This window comes from Gadus macrocephalus, chromosome 7, assembly GCF_031168955.1.
Source record: "Gadus macrocephalus chromosome 7, ASM3116895v1".
In the NCBI taxonomy this organism is placed as follows: Eukaryota; Metazoa; Chordata; class Actinopteri; order Gadiformes; family Gadidae; genus Gadus; species Gadus macrocephalus.
Genome location: NC_082388.1, coordinates 500,424 through 521,901, shown reverse-complemented (window position 1 = coordinate 521,901; position 21,478 = coordinate 500,424). Strand labels below are relative to the sequence as shown.

The 21,478-nt window shown below is 49.5% G+C and overlaps 2 protein-coding genes across 4 annotated transcripts; one reads left to right on the top strand and one right to left on the bottom strand.

Moving 5' to 3' along the window:
* Nucleotides 1–76: 76 nt before the first annotated feature.
* LOC132461203 (putative claudin-24) lies at nucleotides 77–1,622 on the bottom strand. The gene is given in 3 exon segments (XM_060056263.1): nucleotides 77–1,176; nucleotides 1,178–1,437; nucleotides 1,440–1,622. Coding segments are annotated over 3 exon segments (666 nt in total). The 5' UTR covers nucleotides 1,495–1,622; the 3' UTR covers nucleotides 77–825.
* A 1,165-nt stretch (nucleotides 1,623–2,787) lies between these two features.
* On the top strand, nucleotides 2,788–21,114 carry LOC132461199 (H(+)/Cl(-) exchange transporter 4). 3 transcript variants are annotated; one of them, XR_009526543.1, is made up of 13 exons: nucleotides 2,788–3,020; nucleotides 4,706–4,872; nucleotides 5,744–5,843; nucleotides 7,362–7,549; nucleotides 7,906–8,028; nucleotides 9,474–9,680; nucleotides 11,157–11,237; nucleotides 11,590–12,135; nucleotides 12,807–12,993; nucleotides 13,273–13,671; nucleotides 13,754–13,970; nucleotides 14,189–16,969; nucleotides 19,983–21,114. XR_009526543.1 is itself a non-coding variant. In XM_060056254.1 (12 exons), exons 1-12 carry the CDS (start codon nucleotides 3,005–3,007, stop codon nucleotides 14,277–14,279), a joined length of 2,322 nt encoding a protein of 773 aa, XP_059912237.1. In that variant the 5' UTR covers nucleotides 2,788–3,004; the 3' UTR covers nucleotides 14,280–19,376. The 3 variants fall into 3 exon arrangements, 1 of the variants encoding a protein (XP_059912237.1); XR_009526542.1 differs by lacking the exon at nucleotides 19,983–21,114 and adding an exon at nucleotides 17,795–19,376 and having other exon boundaries at nucleotides 14,189–17,758; XM_060056254.1 differs by lacking the exon at nucleotides 19,983–21,114 and having other exon boundaries at nucleotides 14,189–19,376.
* Nucleotides 21,115–21,478: the final 364 nt, after the last annotated feature.

The following is a 21,478-nucleotide window of genomic DNA, read 5'->3' as shown; positions in this document are numbered from 1 at the left end:
ATATATATTATCTATCATTATGTTCAAGGCTGTACAACAATAAATAGATATGATCCTAACATAATGAGAAATACATAACTGAGCACTAAATATGTTTTTTTGCAAGATTCAGATAAATACTGCATAGCATTATTCCTGTTTTAAAGTCTACGCAGGATATCTCTTCAGACACCAACTATGTGCAGTTGTGTTTTAAACAATTAAACCTCAAATTTTGAAATCCAATGAAATGTACATTTCACCTCATCCTTAACTTATTAACTTATATTAAGTAACTTATTGCACATGGACTCAATATAGCACAACATTATAAAAGCTACAAACGCAGGTAGACATCACCTTAATCCCTTCCCTCCATTGTCCCGTTGATGAGTCCGAGATCTCTGAGATCTTTAAGATGTCTTTCAGATAGCTTTGAGGTGTCTTTAAGGTGTCTCTGATATGTTTGAGATGTCTTCCAGATAGCTTTGAGGTGTCTTTAAGGTGTCTCTGAGATGTCTTTAAGATGTCTGAGATCTCTCTGATGTTTCTAAGATGTCTTAATGATGTCTGAGATGTCTCTGAGATGTCTTTCAGATGTCCCTCAGATGTCTCTGAGATGTCTTTAAGACATCTGAGATGTCTCTCAGATGTCTCCCAGATGTCTTTGCTGCCTCCCGTCCTCTGATTGAACCTGCGATCCTCAAAGCAGCAGTATGGCACAGTACCTGGGGCTACTAACTCTCTCCTCACAGCGACGACCTGGGGAGCAGCCCTTCCCTCCGTGACATATTCATCCCTAGTCCTGGGCCCCCCCGTCCCGTGAAGAGGCGACCCCACCCGTCCTCAAACAGACTCGTCTCTCGTCCGGGGCCCCCTGTCCTGCGACCGCACCCCGGCCAGAGGGATGGGTGTGTCTCGGGGGCCCGGGCGGCCCCGGCGGGCGGAGGCCAGCAGCAGCCCCCCCGCGGCCAGGTGCACCACCCCCGCCGTCCAGCCCAGAAACAGAGCGCTGCCGAACTCCCAGCGCGGGACCAGCGCGGGCACCCCGGGGTCGAAGAAGCGCACCACGGTGAGGTGGGCCACGTGGGACACGGGCAGCAGACCCAGCACCCCCGTGGCCAGGCACAGCGCGCCGCCCACCCTCTTCATCACCCTCTTCACCTCCGGGTCCTCCAGGCGGGGGTCGCAGGCCCGTCACGGCGTGGGTCCCGGGGACGGCCAGCAGGGCTCCCAGCAGGCCCGTGCCCAGAGCCACGCACATCAGGATGCGGGCCAGCTTGATGTCGGGGGGCAGCCCCAGCAGGCTGTCGTAGGGGCGGCACTCCTGCACCCCGAGGTCCTGCACCACGCACGTCTCCCACAGCCCCAGCTGGTAGCTCTCGCTGGGCAGCAGCTCGGTGGAGAGGGTCAGCCAGGTGGAGGTGAAGGTGGTGGCCATGCTGAGCAGCCAGGCGCGATGGAGAGCAGGGTGCCCAGCAGCTCCAGGAGGCGCGCATCGCTGGGCTTCATCATGAGGAGGAGGAGGAGGAGGAGGAGGAGGAGGAGGAGGGCTCCCCTGCCTGTGGTTATCGGTGCGGTCCAGACTCCACTGCCTAGCGCTGCATGGTGGTCGTCCTGGGAACAGGGTTAGGGGTCCAGGGTTGTCGTGGCGATGGCGGATCTCCTCAGGAGGTCGGCGGTCCGGTTTGTGACTCCCTGCTGGTCGACTCTCCGGGGGGAGAGGGGAGGGAGAGCAGGGCGAACGAGACCTCGCCTCAGACCGCCCAGAGGGAGGGAGGGAGAGAGAGAGAGAGAGAGAGAGAGAGAGAGAGAGAGAGAGAGAGAGAGAGAGAGAGAGAGAGAGAGAGAGAGAGAGAGAGAGAGAGAGAGAGAGAGAGAGAGAGAGAGAGAGAGAGAGAGAGAGGGTGGGGGGGGGTTGGAAACAACAGCATCATTCAGCTGCTTGTCAACAGAGCGGTACACACAGACACACACAGGATGTTGTTATATATTCAGACAGGATGTGACCCGGGTTGTGTGGATATTATTGGTTGTTTCACAGGCCTGCACACACACACACATGCGCATGCACACTATGAAGGCTTTAATAGCTGGTAGATGAACTGCACACTATGAGGCTTTAATAGCTGGTAGATGAACTGCACACTATAAAGGCTTTAATAGCTGCTAGTGTCTTTCTCTGTGCCTCAGCGTTGTCGTTGGACACTATATGTAGCATGGGTACCGTTGCTAGGCATCATAAATAAAGTTATGTAAACAAATGTAACAAATGTAAAACGGGAACAAATCTAATACAGAGACAATCATTCTTAGAATTCATTTGTTAAAGGGAATAACCACAAACTGTCGTGAGATAGATTAACTCTTCCTATTATAAAGGATGGATTATTATTATTAATATCATTTTTAATATTAAGAAACGTTTCTTATTTCTCAAACCGAAAATGTCCTCATTTGACACCAAAATCGTTGGGATTGCAGACAGTTAATATAAGTGTGGAGTGAGTTATTATGATGCTACCTATTACTTATATTACAAATAATCTAAAGTCAAGGACGTTTTATTGATTGTATTCATGATACAAGTCAAACTAAAACATTAAATAACACTTAAATAACACAGCTTAACTGCGCTGAACTCAACGCAGTTAAGCTTAAACTCGACGTATTCTCGATGTTGTCTACGTTGACACAGCGGCGTCAGTCCCTAGGTCCACGGTCAGTCCAGAGGGAGCTCGAGAATACGTGTACGTAAAGAGCGTCGAGAACGTAAAGAAACACATTCTCGACGCCTTACTTAAAAAACATGACGCAGCGGCGTCATCTCAGCTCAGCTTCTCAGTGACAGCCCGCGATGCATTGTGGGAGACCTCACAGCCCCGTGTGTTTATTCCTCCACCTTTAACACGAAATGTGTGTTTAAACACATCTTTGAGCTGAGATGTCCGCTCAGACGCAGAACATTAAGACGTTCACTGATTCATAACTCACTCCGCCACCCCGTGTGACGTGAAACCGAACTATGGAAGCCGCGGAAGGTAAGAAAGCGATTCTTTATTTATTTAGTGTCCAGACGAGCTAGACTGCAGATAAAGTCGAGCATTTCAGTATCTAGTTCCTCCAAGAACGACACTGCAGATGACAGACATCACGATGATTAATAAAATGAGTTTATAATGATGATTTCAATGCTGTTAAGTCGTATTCATGTGCAGCACCAGCAGCGCAGACTCCAGATCAGCTTCTCCTGATGATGCGATGCGCAGTAGAGAGACTACTGTCTGTATCAGAGAGGGACGCGCCATCATCTGTATCACAGGCCGTCATAGTCTCTCTTCCTACAATAAACAGGTCCTTAACAGGTCCTTAATTAACAGTCCCTCAATAAACAGGCTTCACAACGCACGTCAGTGGGGGTCTCTCCAGCGCTCTCCATACCTGCCGGCTGCAGAGGCCCCGGTCCCGCTACTCCCTCCTTAATGAAGCATATTTAACCTTAATGAACCACCCATGGCTGGTGATTAGTCCTTTAAAACGACGCTGCAATGCATTCATTTATTTATATTAATTTTTTTCAGTGTTTAAATGTAAACAGATTCAATGCAGTGACCTTGTTTTGAACGCTGGTCACTTTAGTCTGGTGGTTTTTGGGGAAACTGTTAAAATAACAACGTTTTGTCTGGTGGAGGGTTGTCTCAGTATTGGCATTGAACGCCTAACCCTGACAAGAGAGACAGACAGATATCCAGACAGATGGAGACGGAGAGGTGCTCTAGCCTTGGAGCAGCAACACCATCAGTACCACATTAACCTCCTCCTCCCTCTGTTTCTCCTCCTATTCCCTCTCCTCCCTCTGTCTCTCCTCCTCCTCCTCCTCCTGCCCCACCTCCTCCTACCTCTGTTTCTCCTCCTATTCCCTCTCCTCCCTCCGTCTCTCCTCCTCCCTCTGTCTCTCCTCCTCCTCCTCCTCCTCCTCCTCCTCCTCCTCCTCCCTCTGTCTCTTCTCCTCCTCCTCCTCCTGCTCCACCTCCTCCTCCTCCCTTTGTCTCTCCTCCTCCTCCTCCTCCTGCTCCACCTCCTCCTCCTCCTCCTCCCTTTCCTTCCTCTGTCTCTCCTTCTCCTCCTCCTCCTCCTCCTCCTCCCTCTGTCTCTCCTCCTCCTCCTCCTCCCTTTCCTCCCTCTGTCTCTCCTTCTTCTCCTTCTCCCTCCTCCTGCTCCACCTCCTCCTCCCTTTCCTCCCTCTGTCTCTCCTTCTCCTCCTCCTCCTCCTCCCTCTGTCTCTCCTCCTCCTCCCCCCTCTGTCTCTCCTTCTTCTCCTTCTCCCTCCTCCTGCTCCACCTCCTCCTCCCTTTCCTCCCTCTGTCTCCTCCTCCCTCTGTCTCTCCTTCTCCTCCTCCTCCTCCTCCTCCCTCTGTCTCTCCTCCTCCTCCTCCCTCTGTCTCTCCTCCTCCTCCTCCTGCTCCACCTCCTCCTCCTCCTCCTCCTCCCTTTCCTCCCTCTGTCTCTCCTCCTCCTCCTCCTCCTGCTCCACTTCCTCCTCCTCCTCCTCCCTTTCCTCCCTGTGTCTCTCCTTCTTCACCTGCTCCTCCTGCTCCTCCTCCTCCTCCCTCTGTCTCTCCTCCTCCTCCTCCTGCTCCACCTCCTCCTCCTCCCTTTCCTCCCTCTGTCTCTCCTCCTCCTCCTTCTCCCTCTGTCTCTCCTTCTTCTCCACCTGCTCCTCCAGGCTTGGCCTCAGCCTCTGCCTCCACCCCCGGGGGGGAGGAGCCAAACGGGGCGGGGCACCTCATGGACTTCCTTGACGAGCCGTTCCCTGACGTGGGGACGTATGAGGACTTCCATACCATCGACTGGCTCCGGGAGAAGTCCCGCGACACTGACCGCCACCGCAAGGTGAGGCGTCGCCACGGGGGTCTGGGAACTGTAGTTTATAGCTCTCGTCGTCAGTGGACAGAACTACAACTCTCCCCAGAACCCCTTATTGATTCTTGTCATACTTTCTCTATAATACTGCATAGCAACGCAAAAAATGTTGTCTGTAGTGTCAACCTTTATTGTGGATTCTATGTTGAACTTAGTTAACACTGGTTAAACCTAGTTAAACCTTCTTACAGTAAACCCCATACAATTCTAAACCTAGTTAAAGCTAGTTCAACCAAGTTATACCTAGTTAATCCACACAATACTAAATCACTGTTAAACCTAGTTAAACCTAGCTAACGCTGGTTAAACCTAGTTAAACCTACTTAGTGTAAACCCCACACAATTCTAAACCTAGTTAAAGTTTGTTCAACCAAGTTATACCCAGTTAAACCACACACAATACTAAATCACTGTTAAACCTAACCTTAAACTACGGCCACACCAAACGCGTTACGCGCGTAAGAGGCATAGCAAATCTGCATTTTTTCCTAGGGAACCATTGGTTTAGGCTCGTAGATTTGTTATTTTTTATATCGCAGTGTTTATGCTGTGTGATCTAAACTGGAGCCGTCGGCAGAAATGTTGTTGTGTGCAAAACAAACAATGACAATAAAGAATGATTGAATCTTGAATCTAGCTGCGTAGGCGCGTTGAAGCATTTTTGTGACACACAATGATCGGCAGGTTAGGCGCGTTACGCGCGGCCGTACCTTTACACAATCCTAACCGCCCCAAACTCCTCCTGCTCTGCTGACTCCGCCCCTAACTCCTCCCACTCTACTGACTCCGCCCCTAATTCCTCCTGCTCTGCTGACTCCGCCCCCAACTCCTTCCTCCTCAGATCACCAGCAAGAGCAAAGAGTCTATGTGGGAGTTGATCAAGAGCCTTCTGGACGCCTGGTCCGGCTGGGTGGTGATGCTGCTGATTGGCCTGCTCTCAGGTGAGGACCAATCACAGACTACGTTAAGAGCTCTGCCATATATATATATATTAGTGGTGGGTATAGATATTTTTTTTTAATCTAGATTAATTCCAAAATTAATCTAGAATAATCTAGATTAAAATGGCAAACGGCAAAAAATCTGTTCTTTACCTTGTCAGCGGTCAATTATACTTGGCAATGGTGAATTATCAAATATAATTCACCGCGGGAAGTTGTGAAGTGCCCATGCAAGTGAACGGAGCATAAACAAAAATAATTGACAGCTGAACGTTGGGAAGGCCCATGCAAGTGAATGGAGCAGTCTAGAGCATTGAGAAGAGCCGTGTAATAATCCATAATTATGTAAGGTTTAGAAGTTAAATATTTGATAGTTGTAGAATAAATTAATATAATTTATATTGGAGTTAATTTGCTAGAAATGTATTTAAATTGTTTGGTCAATTAATCATTTGCATATTTATGTTGCACAATTATTACTTAATAATTATTACATATTTACATGTTCACATTAACACAGTCAGGATATTCTGTTGAATCTGCCTCTCTGATTCCCTCACGTTTACCTCTGTCTAGCTTCTGATTGGTTAGTTCAGTCACGTGATGGGTCCGAACAAGGAAGTGTTGTGGTTGTGAGTTGAAAAGTAAAGTAAAGTACCGCTTGAGAAAGTCATCCAACCGTCCGTCTCCCTGCTGTTTATTCTCATAAAGAGTGATCCACCACCACATATCGAACCCTCACGTTACAATAATTCCACTCGAGTTTTGTTTTTTTACAAGTGGTGGGTACAAAATGATTCTTGACGAAAACTGGTGGGGGCGCGTCCAGCGGTGACGCCTATGCCCAGCTCCCAACCCAACTTGGAAAATAGATTAACGGCGATATTTTTTTTATCCCCCGATAAATGTTTTGCGTTAACGCTGATAACGGCCCACCACTAATATATATATATATATATATATATATATATATATATATATATATATTTATTACACGGCTCTTCTCAGTGCCGTGGAACGCTCCGTTCACTTGCACGGGCCCTTCACAACTTCCGGCGGTGAATTACGTTTGATAATTCACTGTTGCTAAGCATATAATGACCGCTGTCAAGGAAAGTGAATTTCTGGCCGTCTTTCGTATTACTCTGCTAGTAGTCCGGTAACTTATCAACCCCAGCTTCTTCGGTGCTAAGCGACGTCAGCGTCTACGAATGCTGGTATCAATAAATTGTAGAAAGACACACCATGTGAAGTTATTTTTCCGTTTTTTGAAGGAGCTGGATAATGTGTAGATCGAATATAAGCCCCTTACATATTCAGGGTTCATATACATATTCACCTCGTCCTCCGCTTGGTGGGAGTCTAACCCCCCAGGCAGGGTGATCAACCTGTACCCCTCAATACTGTTAGGTTCACTGTATCCCCCCCTCTCTGCCCCCCCCCCCCCCCCCCCTAAGGACGGTCATCGGTAGTCACTGTACTGTACCCCCCCTCTTACGGCATCTGCCCCCCCCCAAGGCACACTCGCGGGGGTGATCGACCTTGCGGTGGACTGGATGACGGACCTGAAGGAGGGCGTCTGCCTCTCGGCCTTCTGGTACAGCCACGAGCAGTGCTGCTGGACCTCCAACCAGACCACCTTCGACGACCGCGACAAGTGCCCCGAGTGGCAGAAGTGGGCGGAGCTCATGACCGGGACCTCCGAGGTAAGGCTCCTCCTCCTCTTAAAGTGACAGTACAGGAGGTCATGACCTCCGAGGTGATGGTAATTCTCTCTCACCTCCACTAGGGGGCGTAGTCTGATGTTAGTTCTCTGTCTCTCCACTAGGGGGCGTAGTCTGATGGTAGTTCTCTGTCTCTCCACTAGGGGGTGTAGTCTGATAGTAGTTCTCTGTCTCTCCACTAGGGGGTGTAGTTTGATGGTAGTTCTCTGTCTCTCCACTAGGGGGCGTAGTCTGATGGTAGTTCTCTGTCTCTCTACTAGGGGGTGTAGTCTGATGGTAGTTCTCTGTCTCTCCACTAGGGGGCGTAGTCTGATGGTAGTTCTCTGTCTCTCCACCAGGGGGCGGGGGCCTACCTGCTGAACTACCTGCTGTACGTCCTGTGGGCGCTGCTCTTCTCCTTCCTGGCCGTTTCGCTGGTCCGAGTCTTCGCTCCGTACGCCTGTGGCTCGGGGATCCCAGAGGTGAGCTCTTTACCTTTACCTCCGACTGTACCCCACAATACTCACTGTACCCCCCAATACTCACTGTACCCCACAATTCTCACTGTACCCCCCAATACTCACTGTACCCCCCAATACTTACTGTACCCCACAAGACTCACTGCACTGTACCCCTCAATATTCACTGGACTGTACCCCACAATACTCACTGTACTGTACCCAATAATACTCACTGGACTGTAACCCACGATACTCACTGTACCCCACAATACTCACTTGACTGTTCCCCTCAATTCTCACTGTACTGTACCCCACAAGTCTAACATTACTATACCTCACAATACTCACTGTATCCCACAATACTCACTTTAATGTACCCCACAATACTCACTGAACTGTACCCCACAATACCCACTGTGAGGGTCACTGTACTGTACCCCACAATACTCGCTGTGAGGACTACTGCACTGTACCCCCACTTGACTTATTTTGTTCTAGAATTCAATATTCAGATGACGTTCTTTAGACCAGTGGACAAATGGTCTCAGCAGGTCTTCAGTCCAGTCCTAGTGAGCTGTAGGTCTCAGTAGGTCTTCAGTCCTAGTCCTGTAGGTCTCAGTAGGTCTTCAGTCCTAGTCCTGTAGGTCTCAGTAGGTCTCCAGTCCTAGTGAGCTGTAGGTCTCAGTAGGTCTTCACTCCGAGTGATCTGTAGGTCTCAGTAGGTCTTCAGTCCTGTAGGTCTCAGTAGGTCTTCAGTCCTAGTCCTGTAGGTCTCAGTAGGTCTTCAGTCCTAGTCCTGTAGGTCTCAGTAGGTCTTCAGTCCTAGTGAGCAGTAGGTCTTCAGTCCTAGTGAGCTGTAGGTCTCAGTAGGTCTTCACTCCTAGTGAGCTGTAGGTCTCAGTAGGGCTTCAGTTCTGTAGGTCTCAGTAGGTCTTCAGTCCTAGTGAGCAGTATGTCTCAGTAGGTATTCAGTCCTAGTGAGCTGTAGGTCTCAGTAGGTCTTCAGTCCTGTAGGTCTCAGTAGGTCTTCAGTCCTGTAGGTCTCAGTAGGTCTTCAGTCCTGTAGGTCTCAGTAGGTCTTCAGTCCTAGTCTTGTAGGTCTCAGTAGGTCTTCGGTCCTGTAGGTCTCAGTAGGTCTTCAGTCCAGTCCTAGTGAGCTGTAGGTCTCAGTAGGTCTTCAGTCCTAGTCCTGTAGGTCTCAGTAGGTCTTCAGTCCTAGTGAGCAGTAGGTCTCAGTAGGTCTTCAGTTCAGTCCTAGTGAGCTGTAGTTCTCACTAGGTCTTCAGTCCTAGTGAGCTGTAGGTCTCACTAGATCTTCAGTCCTGTAGGTCTCAGTGTTCCTCTGTGTTCCCGGTCCTCAGATCAAGACCATCCTGAGCGGGTTCATCATCCGGGGCTACCTGGGGAAGTGGACCAGTCTTAGTAGGCTGTAGTTCTGATGGTTCCTCTGTGTTCCTGGTCCTCAGATCAAGACCATCCTGAGCGGGTTCATCATCCGGGGCTACCTGGGGAAGTGGACGCTGCTCATCAAGACAGTGACGCTGGTGCTGGCCGTGTCCTCGGGACTCAGCCTGGGGAAGGAGGGGCCGCTCGTCCACGTGGCCTGTTGCTGTGGCAACCTGTTCTGCAGCCTCTTCTCCAAGTACAGCAAGAACGAGGGCAAGCGCCGTGAGGTGAGGACCACCGGGGGGGGGGGGGGGGGGGGGGGCTTAATAAATGATCACATTGCTGGTTTGAATGAATAACCGCTTAAAGGATTTCATTGACAAGATCAGTTTATTTGTTTGAAGATCTTAAAATTCTGGTTTAAAACTAAACTGCAGGTAGGCTTCAAATTTTTACAATTATAAAAAAATAATAATAATCCTCATCCCCCTTCACAGGGAACAGACTTTAAAAAAAAAATCCAATCATCTGAGTTTTAGGCCTTAAAAGTCTAAAAGGTCTTAAAGGCTGTGTTGCAGGTTAACCGGAAGTTTTGTTGAATGGGTACATAAAGCACTCAAAATATGTATATCAATCATAAAATGTCTCAAAAATAGTGCTAAAATCCAGTTTTTGTCATTTTTGGCAGTAACGGGTGTTTTCTAACGCCATTCGGCGATGACGTCACGTTGGGGAGATGTGGTGGAAGGTCGCCTCAGCCTAGTACTAGATCTATGGCGTCTAAGAGGTGGCAAGAACCACAAATAACATGTATGATGGCCCACAGCCGTATAATTTCAAACCTGTCAAACGTGAGAGGGCGAATGAGGAATTGCCGAGAATTGATTGCGGTCAAAGCCAATTAATTAACCATCAATCTACCGCAAATACGACCAGACAGATGTACATTGAACACATACACAAAGCACATGCAGACAGCCCACAACAAGCCAAACATCACCACGGCGGGTGTGCTCTCTCTCTCTCTCACTCTCGCACGCCTGTACACAATCACCTCAACTTATCCAACTCCAAGGCTAGGCTGCTTCACTAAGACCACAAATAACCACAAGGACTTCATAACCATGCAGTATGCCGAAGCCGGAAAGGACACACGCAGTCGCACTTATGCAAAACAATCTAATTTATCCTCAACATTCAGTCACTGCAAAGATTTAAAGAAAATCCTCTTGCCATAAGTTAGAATGGACCCAACGTGTGTGATTGATACACTCTGGTTTAGCTTGAGCTTGCTATCCGTTTTTAGTATGACTTCTCAACATTAGTCTTTCTTCTGTTTGGCGCACATGGCTAATTTGCATACGCACACAGGATTGGCTGGCTCCGCAAGGCAAATAATAGAGCATATTTAATTATCTTTCTATCAGTCTATCTGTCTATCTGTCTATCAACGCATGTGTCTAGTTTTGATGTGATGTATTTTGTGTATGTCCAGTCAGACTTGTTGTCTCCCTTGTTCTGTGTTGTCTTGTAGGCTATACTGTGTGAGCCGAATCACCTAAATGAATTCCCAACGATTTGTGTCGTTTGGCATTAATAAAGACTTGACTAGGCTATCTATCTATCTTTTGTGATACCTAACAACATTAAATACAATGGATAACAGTTTAAATCTTTATTACCGACATGCAATTTGCACAAATACGTTGGAAAAGGAACCCTGCAACACGGCCTTTAATGATTGTGTTCTCTTCCGTCCGCAGGTGCTCTCTGCAGCGGCGGCGGCGGGGGTCTCCGTGGCCTTCGGGGCGCCCATAGGGGGGGTCCTCTTCAGCCTGGAGGAGGTGAGGCTCAGGCAGGAGGAGAGCTGCTTCACCCTGTGTTTAATAGAGCTCTACTGCCCCCTACTGTCCTGGCAGGCTGTGGGAGGGTTTCAATGGTTCTGCGTTCTCCTGTGGTGAGCCTATCCTCTCTCACGGCGTTAGTGGGGACGGTGGGGGAAGGATACATTTCACGTGTGGACTAGTTTCAGTTTTCTTTTTGTTCCAGAAACGTTTGTATTGCTCTTTCAAAGTGCTTATGTTCAGCTCTGCTTGGCTTCTCTGTCTCTGTTTCTCCCTCCCTCCTCTCCCTCGTCGTTTGTGGTTAACTCTCTCTCTTTCCCCCTCCCTCTCTCTCCCCCTCCTCCCCCCCTAGGTGAGCTACTACTTCCCCCTGAAGACGCTGTGGCGCTCCTTCTTCGCGGCGCTGGTCGCTGCCTTCACGCTGCGTTCCATCAACCCGTTCGGGAACAGCCGTTTGGTGCTGTTCTACGTGGAGTATCACACGCCCTGGTACATGGCGGAGCTGGTGCCCTTCATCCTGCTGGGCGTGTTCGGTGGCCTCTGGGGGGCGCTGTTCATCAGGGCCAACATCGCCTGGTGCCGGCGCCGCAAGACCACGCGCCTTGGCCGCTACCCGGTGCTGGAGGTGGTGGGCGTGGCCGGCGTCACCGCCCTGCTGGCTTTCCCCAACCCCTACACGCGGCGCAGCACCTCAGAGCTGATCTCGGAGCTGTTCAACGACTGCGGCGCCCTGGAGAGCTCGCAGCTCTGCGACTACGTCAACAGCCCCAACATGAGCCGGCCGCTGGACGACATCCCGGACCGGCCGGCCGGCCCGGGGGTCTACACGGCGCTCTGGCAGCTGGCACTGGCGCTGGTCTTCAAGGTGGTGGTCACCGTGTTCACCTTCGGCATGAAGGTCAGTGGGGGGGGGGGGGGGGGATAGTAAACTACTACTAAACTACCACTAAAGTACTACTAAACCCCTGACCTTTAACTCTGACCCCTGACCTTTAACCCTGACCTTTAAACCTGACCCCTGACCTTTGACCCTACAGATCCCGTCGGGGCTGTTCATCCCCAGCATGGCGGTGGGGGCCATCGGCCCTGACCTTAACACTGACCTTTAACCTTATCCCTGACCCCTGACCTTTGACCCGACAGATCCCGTCGGGGCTGTTCATCCCCAGCATGGCGGTGGGGGCCATCGGCCCTGACCTTAACCCTGACCCCTGACCTTTGACCCGACAGATCCCGTCGGGGCTGTTCATCCCCAGCATGGCGGTGGGGGCCATCGGCCCTGACCTTAACCCTGACCCCTGACCTTTAACCTTAACCCTGACCCCTGACCTTTGACCCGACAGATCCCGTCGGGGCTGTTCATCCCCAGCATGGCGGTGGGGGCCATCGGCCCTGACCTTAACCCTGACCCCTGACCTTTAACCTTAACCCTGACCCCTGACCTTTGACCCGACAGATCCCGTCGGGGCTGTTCATCCCCAGCATGGCGGTGGGGGCCATCGGCCCTGACCTTAACCCTGACCCCTGACCTTTAACCTTAACCCTGACCCCTGACCTTTGACCCGACAGATCCCGTCGGGGCTGTTCATCCCCAGCATGGCGGTGGGGGCCATCGCGGGCCGCATGGTGGGCATCGCGGTGGAGCAGACGGCCTACCACCACCACGACTGGATCATCTTCAGGAACTGGTGCCGCCCCGGGGCCGACTGCGTCACGCCAGGGCTGTACGCCATGGTGGGGGCCGCCGCCTGCCTGGGTAAGAGCCCCGCCCCCCTCCCTTAGCCCCGCCTCCTCCATTAGCCCTGCCCCCTCCCTTAGCCCCGCCCCGGGGCCGACTGCGTCACGCCGGGGCTGTACACCATGGTGGGGGCCGCCGCCTGCCTGGGTAAGAGCCCCGCCCCCCTCCCTTAGCCCCGCCCCCTCCCTTAGCCCCTCCCCGGGGCTGTACGCCATGGCGTACAGTGTGTCCTCTCTAAAGGGGCGTGTCCTCTCTAACTGGCAGTGTCCTCTCTAACTGGGCGTGTCCTCTCTCCAGGGGGCGTCACCCGTATGACGGTCTCTCTGGTGGTCATCATGTTTGAGCTGACAGGGGGACTGGAGTACATCGTCCCCCTCATGGCGGCGGCCGTGACCTCCAAGTGGGTGGCGGACGCCTTTGGGAAGGAGGGAATCTACGAGTCGCACATCCAGCTCAACGGCTACCCCTACCTGGACGTCAGGGACGAGTTCAGCCACCGCACGCTGGCGGCGGACGTGATGCGGCCGCGCCGCAGCGAGCCGCCGCTGGCCGTGCTGACGCAGGACGCCGACAGCGTGGAGGAGGTAGAGGCGCTCATCAAGGGCACCGACTACAACGGCTTCCCCGTGGTGGTGTCCCGGGAGTCGGAGCGCCTCATCGGCTTCGTAGGCCGCAGGGACCTCACGCTGGCCGTCAGTAAGTAACCTCCGTATCGCACCCTGACCCCTACTGACCCTAACACTGACCCTAACCCTGCTGACCGCTGCCCCCCCCCCAGAGACGGCCCGTCAGAAGCAGGAGGGCGTGGTCAGCAGCTCGCTGGTGTTCTTCACGGAGGACCCGCCCCCGCTGCCGGACGACCCCCCTCCGCCCCTGAAGCTGCGCCGCATCCTGAACCTCAGCCCCTTCACGGTCACCGACCACACGCCCATGGAGACGGTGGTGGACATCTTCAGGAAGCTGGGCCTCAGGCAGTGTCTGGTCACACGCAGCGGGTAGGAGACCCTTACCGTAACGTTAACTTTAGGGTTAGGAGACCACCTAGTCCTCTTCGGTCCTCTGGGGAGCTTAGACGTCAGACTGACTCACATTGCCGGTGTCACTGTGGTCCGGGGTTCCTTTGTGTGTTTTCTTCATTATATCCGTTTCAAGGATTCCCCAGTACTCAGGAATGGATCAATAAAACTTCTAATCCCGTTTTGTGTTTCCTCAGACGTCTCCTGGGGATCATCACCAAGAAGGACGTCCTCAGACACATGGCCCAGATGATGGACCAGGACCCAGAGTCCATCATGTTCAACTAGTCCTACTGAGAGCTGCACTGCACCCCTGTAGTGGACTACACTGTACAAGAACTCATCTATACATACACCTCCCTGTGGTCTGTCTCCCGTGAGAACGTCTCACTGTCTTTCGAAGTCTGTCTTTAATTTGCTCTGATCTGAAAGCGTATCAACGGCGGGGTCGGCCGGGGGACTTGCCGGTGGATCGGTCCACTGTGGTCGGTTTGAAGGGGTGTTCCCCTGTCAAAACGAGACGCTCCGTTTGATTCTGTTCGCCATATTCACGACCTCCCACGGCAGACATTGTACAGATTTTTCCTCCAGTGCTCCGCAGCCCGATCATCGTCATCGCCATCCCCCCCCCCCGCTACAGTCTGGGTTGTCTTGTGAGTGACATGCACATGAAGGGTGAGGCTACTTCAGGTCCTTGCTGATATTGAAATGCAGCGATTATAATTGGCCGGTCTGGGACGGCTGTGGACCAATGGACACAGCCCCCACCACGCTGGCTTCTGTCCTGATGGTCGTTGGGCTTCCTGTTGACGTGTGTATGTGATTGGTCCTCCTGCTTCCTGGTTCTAGGTTCTAAGTGTTTGTTAATTTATTCGTGGCTCTTACTAATGTTTGACTGATAAACCTTCTGGTCGTATTTAAAGTGTTTGAACTGAACCTAAACTACTTACCTGACCTCCCCTCAGTGGTTTAAGGGTAAGCGTAGCTTGTAGCGTCCGCTGTCTGTAGTTTTCCATCACAGTCCCTAAGGCATGTTACGTTTTATATGAATTAACTGAGTGTAAAGGCACTGTCGTACTTCTGTTAGATTAAATATTTAAACACTAATGGCCGAGGAGAGGAACCCGTTTATTGTTTTTGTTCAGACGTTGTGTTCTTTAGCTGATCTGGTAAATGAAGGATATCGTTTTGGACGTCCAGGAGTTGCACATTGAACCGTTGAAGACCAGGAGCCCAATGTACTTATCACTCCTCATGCTCCCTGTAGACGTTTATTCCTGGTGGAGTTGAACTGTTAATGGAGTAAGGGTTAACCTAACCCTAACCCCTAAGGTTAACTTAACACCCACCCTTAGCGAAGCCGAACCGTAAACCCTTAAAGATCCCATGGCATGCTACTTTATGGATGCTTTAATTTAGATATAAGTAGGCCCCAAACACAGTATTTCAGGCAGCATGTCGCAGTTCATGTACTTCAGGGAGTCAAAGCCAAAGTTCCTTTCCCCCAATTCCTTCTCAACAATGGCTGAGACCCCAACTACAGTCTTGTTGTGGAAATACAAGAGACGTCAAAGAACCGACGTGTTATGTACCATAACACCAACAGCAAGCACTTGCGCTAGAGCATTGGTTCTCAAAGTGCGGCCCGCGGGCCAATGGCGGCCCGCGGAATCATTCCTGGCGGCCCGCAATGACATACATAATTATGTAAGTTATAAAAAAAAATATATAGATATATATATATATATTTTTTTTTTTTATCAATATTAATTTAAACCAATATAAATAGATATATAAAGAGAAAATTTGACTCTCTCTAGCTTTCAATTAAATCCTTTTACATTTTTTAGTTTTAATCCGGCTGTACATTACTTTGAAAGGGTGAACCTCAGTTTCATGATTTAGACCTCACTTGACCTCACTCCCAGAGGTCCACGGTGCGGGTGCAATGTTTTTTTTCACCACTGGGATGCTGACGGCGTTTCCCGCCAAATTTTTTTTTCCTTTGGCGGCCCTCAGTCAAATTTTGGGTTCCTAAATTGGCCCTCACTTGTCAAAACTTTGAGAACCCCTGCGCTAGAGTGTGTGTTATCACACTCACACACACATCTGGCGCTCGCACGGTCGTGTCTCATTGGTGGGCCAAATTCTCTGGGCGGGCAAGGCAGAGAAAGGGGAGCTTAGATCCTTTATGACGACATAAGAGAACACGTTCCAAATCAGCGCGCTTGAGCGCTGATTTGGAACGTACACCTAGTGCTTGTTTTACAGCGAACACAAGTTTTAGCCACTGGGGGACAAAAGGCTGGCTAGGGGAACTCAAGAAAACCTCATAAAGTGAGATTTTCATGCCATGGGACCTTTAAGGTTAACCATTACCCTAAACCTAACCCTAAGGTTTAAACCTAACCCTAACCTTTTGGGTTAACCCTCACCCTAAGCCTATCATGCACCCAAACACGGTGGCGTTTGGGTTTCCCACTCTCCTCGAACTCCCACAACAAATTCAGCGCAGCGATGGTGGGGATCTCAGCCATGTTTGTGGAGCAAAAGAAAAGTAGCAGGGGGAAATAAGTTTTGGGCGGGCTCATCTAGCTCCGTAGGCGCGTTGAACTATTTTTGTGACGCACAATGATCAAGCGTCAGGTTAGGCGCGTTACGCGTGTGTCTGACATATAGGGGACTAGTCTCTGTAGACGCATACTGCAGCCAATCAAATCGCTTCCCGCTACAAAGCCGATGTGTGGATATAAATACAAAATGGATCCAGCAAATGCGTGGAGTGCATTTGCATAACCGCGATCCGATTGGCGGATTGACGGATCCACCGCTGCCTGAAAACTTGACCTATCTCAACTCTTTTACACAGGCCACGGAGCCGAATGGACGGACGGACCCACAATGCATTTCGCGAGCGCCCCATGCAAAGTCAATGAGATCCGTCGACGGACGGAGGTAGTGTGAACAAGCCCTTAAAGGTACGGCAACACTGAACGCGTTACACGCGTTAGAGGCGTAGAAAATCTGCATTTTTGCATAGGGAACCATTGGTTCACACGCTAAAGCAGCGCGTTAGATGCGTTGTACGCACCTGAATAACGCGCCCAACGCACCTACGCGTCTAATGCACCTACGCACGGAATTCAAAATTGTTTACGCTCCTACGTGTGACACTTAGCCGCGATAGCCAATTAGTGCTCTGCAGCTGATATGGAGCGCCTGTAGTTGGTGTGACGGGAGATCCTGGCACCAACCCGGGCTAGCAGGTTATCAAACATGGCCCCAGTCAACCGAAAATACCGGTTGTGGCCAGTACCGCGGGAAGTAGGGGTGCTGGGGATGCTGCAGCACCCCCTGTCTGAGACCCTGTTTTATCACAGTCACAGAAAACGATCATTTCTAAAAACTCCGGCCAAAGTGGAGATTTCTGAAAACGCCGGTTATGTGTTGTCGTGTCAACGGGGAGAAACGGGATTTTAGGTTCTGAAGCGTCACATTATGCACCAGGAAATACTTAACGTCATGTGAGCGCCCGCTGTACCGTATTGGTCCGAACATAAACACAAACCCCATTGTAAGACGACCTATATTTGGAAAAAGGATTTGAAGACCAGATCTAGTTTTTATAAATAAATAAATTGTATTAATTGAAATAATATACGAAAATAGAATAAAACACTGCATTGCCACTAAACCGTAGTGCAAATAGGCCGTACCAAAGACTATTCCTGACACTCCTCTGCCCCGCTGTGTTCGCTCTGGCTGTGGTCGCTCCGCACTGTTTCGGCCCGTGGCAAAGTGAGTCATCCTCGCTGCTGTCCAAGGCATTTTGAGACGCAGCATTTATTTAATGCTCATATGACCTAGTGCTGAAAAAAGTTATATGAAAAAGTGTGAGGGGAGCGGTGGTGCGCTAAACTTGTTCTGTGAGCAGCTGGATGTGAACCATGGTGTGAACAAAACGATCGATTTTCGACTGCGCGCATGCACTGGTGTAAATTGAGCTGCGCTGCTATATATCTTTTTTATCAATGTAGCGAGTTGCGAGTCTAGTGCAGGCTGAGTTTTTTTTTTCCAGCACCCCCTGCTGAGAATACGTTCCCGCGGCTATGGTTGTGGCCGTACCTTTAGGGTTCACTCTAAACCAAACTCTTACCCTAAACTCAAGCCTTACCGTTAGGGCGCACTCACACTAGGCCATCTGTACCGTGCCCAAGTCCGTTTCACACCCATACCGTGCTCAAGTACGATTGCCCCTGTCAAACCAAAATTGTACCGGGAGCGAAAATTGTGCCGCCTACGTAATCCACGTCGAAACATTACGTCAACGCGATTGTCCGTTGCCAGGCAGGTTTCAAAAAATGTTCGCGCTCATCAAGGGTAGTGGTGTTGCTGCGCTTTCTCCACAGAGACAACGCAGCGATATGATCATGAGCAGTTAACTTCTAACTTGAGAGAAAGTGAAATCCGCGAGCTGCTGATCATGTGAGAGCAGGTGATGCAGTCGTATTAAACAAAGACGTTGAAAGATGGTGCGATCTACGAGAGAGTCGCAGAGGAACTGTCCTGACGAGGCTTAATTTTGTCGGGATAAAAAACAAGTGGTTTTGCACTTGTAAATAGTTAGTCGTGTTTGTAGCCTACACTCAGACGTGAACTTATTCTTGCATGCAGGTGTCTTCATTCATATGAAAAATAAAAACATTCGGGAGTGTGCAAATTATTCTAGGTCTAGACTGTGAGCAGCCCCGCCTTCTCCAGTGAACCAAGAAAGCCCGCGCCGGGGCAAACGCGGTATTTTTGATCAAAAACTCAACTTCACTATCGCACCAACATGAACCGCTTGCCGTCAAGTTTATTGTTTAAAGGGAAAGAAGGGTCGCATGGACTATACGTCATCCAGCTCAGGTTGCGTAGCCGTGCGTGTGCGCGTGTCGGCTCATTAGCATCTGTACCGTGGCCTGAGTACACCTCTCCGAAGTGTGCTCAGGCCACAGATTTGAACTGTACTTGAGTACTTTGAACTGGCCTAGTGTGAGTACGCCCTTAGGGTTTAACCTAACCCTTGGGGTTAACTCTAACCATAACCATAACTCTAACTCTAACCCTAAGTCTACGGTCAGAGGCGTTGTGATCAACATGTCATTGACACTGAATACCTGTTTTAAGTTGAAGAGCTTCAGGATGTATTTCTATTTTAAGGGGGAATCAAGAACACTGTTAATATATCTCCATTCTCCTCATTCGGATGATAACTCTAAATATGTAAAAAAAATACATGCATGGTACTCATTTTGCACTTTTATTTAGAAATTTGTGATTCGTAACACGTTAAGCATCATTATTTGTTGAGGTTGATCGAGAATAAAGATGGATTTCTCTCTTGTGACGCCCCGCTCTGTTCCTTGAGCGCTAGGCCTATTCCTCCCTCTGCCTGTAGGGTATTGTATGTTGTTTGTGTATTGTACTGCTCTCTTTGGCCTGCAGGAGGAGCTTGAGTGTCCTGGCATAATGAGGGAATTGCGGGCAGCTGTGTTCGGACTGCCGGGGATATAGGCAGTGTCCTGTGGCCCATTCGCTCTCTCTCTCTAGACGCGGTTTGACGGCTGGATGCAGCGGTGGCACTGTATTCTCTGCGCCCGTGTGTATTAATTGAAACTGCCCGTCAATAAATATCGTGAATGTATTGAGCGTTACCCGACGGTGTCTGTCTCCCTATATGTTCGACGGTGTCTGTCTCCCTATATGTTCGACGCCTTTGAGCCGAGGCGTTCGTGACATTCTTAACAGTTTTCTCCTTAATTGCTCTTCTAGTTCGTTAATACCGCGTTCAGAGCTCTGCTCACGGCCATAAACGCTAATTGGGAGGTATTAATTGGTTGCATTCTGCAGCCCGAACGCTAGGGGCCGCTAACACAATGCGCATTTTACAAATTCAAGAGTAGTTATATTGTTCGTCGAAATTAAAGCTATATAACATTGATCTTGCAGCTGACACCATAATATAGTCCGGCAAAGTCCGTCGATCGCGCAAGATCAATGTGCTGAGTGAGACCACCATCCAGCTGCCCAAAGTCGATGCAGCAACAGTGACACAATGGTGAGTAAATGAGCATGCTTAAGGTACATGCTTTGCGTGATATTTTATGCAGAGCATGTTTAATGCATTGTTTCCAGTTTTCATAACAAGATGGCTGGCTCAGCAAATGGAATGTGAATCTAAATGAAGTGGACGTTTTATAAAATCAATGATACACGAGAGGATGTGATCAATTGCTATGTGATCACAGCTGTGTTATGCTGCTGTATCATAGGCGTGATCAAATGCCAATCGGTCAAACCCTCTCTGAATTTATAAAACAAATCAGCAGTGTGGTCAGAAGTGGTTTTTATCAACTTAGAGTACTATCAAATCTTAAATCCCTTTTATCCCGGAGTGATCTTGAAATTCTCATCCATGCTTTTATCAGCTCTAGACTTAATTACTGCAATATTTTATATACAGGTCTTACTCAATCTAACATCCACAAATTACAGATGGTCCAGAATGCAGCAGCCAGAATGCTCACTGGCACTAAAAAGAGAGAGCACATCACACCAGTCCTGGCTCAGCTGCACTGGCTCCCAGTCAAATTTAGAATTGATTTTAAGATTTTACTCTTTGTTTTTAAAGCTCTTAATGGCTCAGCCCCCCCTTATATTGCTGAAATGCTTTCCCCACATTCCACCTCAAGGTCGACCCGATCATCCACAAAACAGCTCCTATCTGTCCCCCGTACACGTCTTAAAACGAAAGGTGACCGGGCATTCTCTGTTGCTGGCCCAAACCTTTGGAATCCCCTTCCACCCCACATCAAGTCCTCTACCACCCTTGCCAGTTTTAAGTCTAATTGAAAGACATACCTTTTCACTCTTGCTTTAACACCCTTAACCCTGTTCTTACTATTTATATTGCTCTCTTTCTACTTATTTTATGCATTTCTTTTTTAGTCAAGACCTGTGTATCCCTGGGCCCCTTTCAACAACTGTCCTGCCCAACCCTGGTTTCTACAATTGTAAAGCGCTTTGGGTCAACTCCTGTTGTTTTTTAATGTGCTATATAAATAAAAGTGACTTGACTTGACTTGACTTGTGTATTATTGCTAAATGTTTATTCATATTGATTGTTTTCCCAGGTTTAGCAGGCGTTGCCGGTCACAGGAGAATGAATGAATGTATAGTAGTCATATTATGATCATAATGAATTAGGAACGAGCGGGATTCGATACGACGAGATCAAGATGTATTTTACGGTATGTATGCAACTTTACGTCGACTAACTTTATTAATCATTGTTTATTACAATACGATATATATTCGATACAACATTATTATTCATTTGCATAAGGGTCTGGACATTTTATGTAAAGTAGTCATATTATGATCATAACTAATTAGGACCAACCGGGATTCGACACGACGAGATGTCTTTAATTTTTCGAACTATA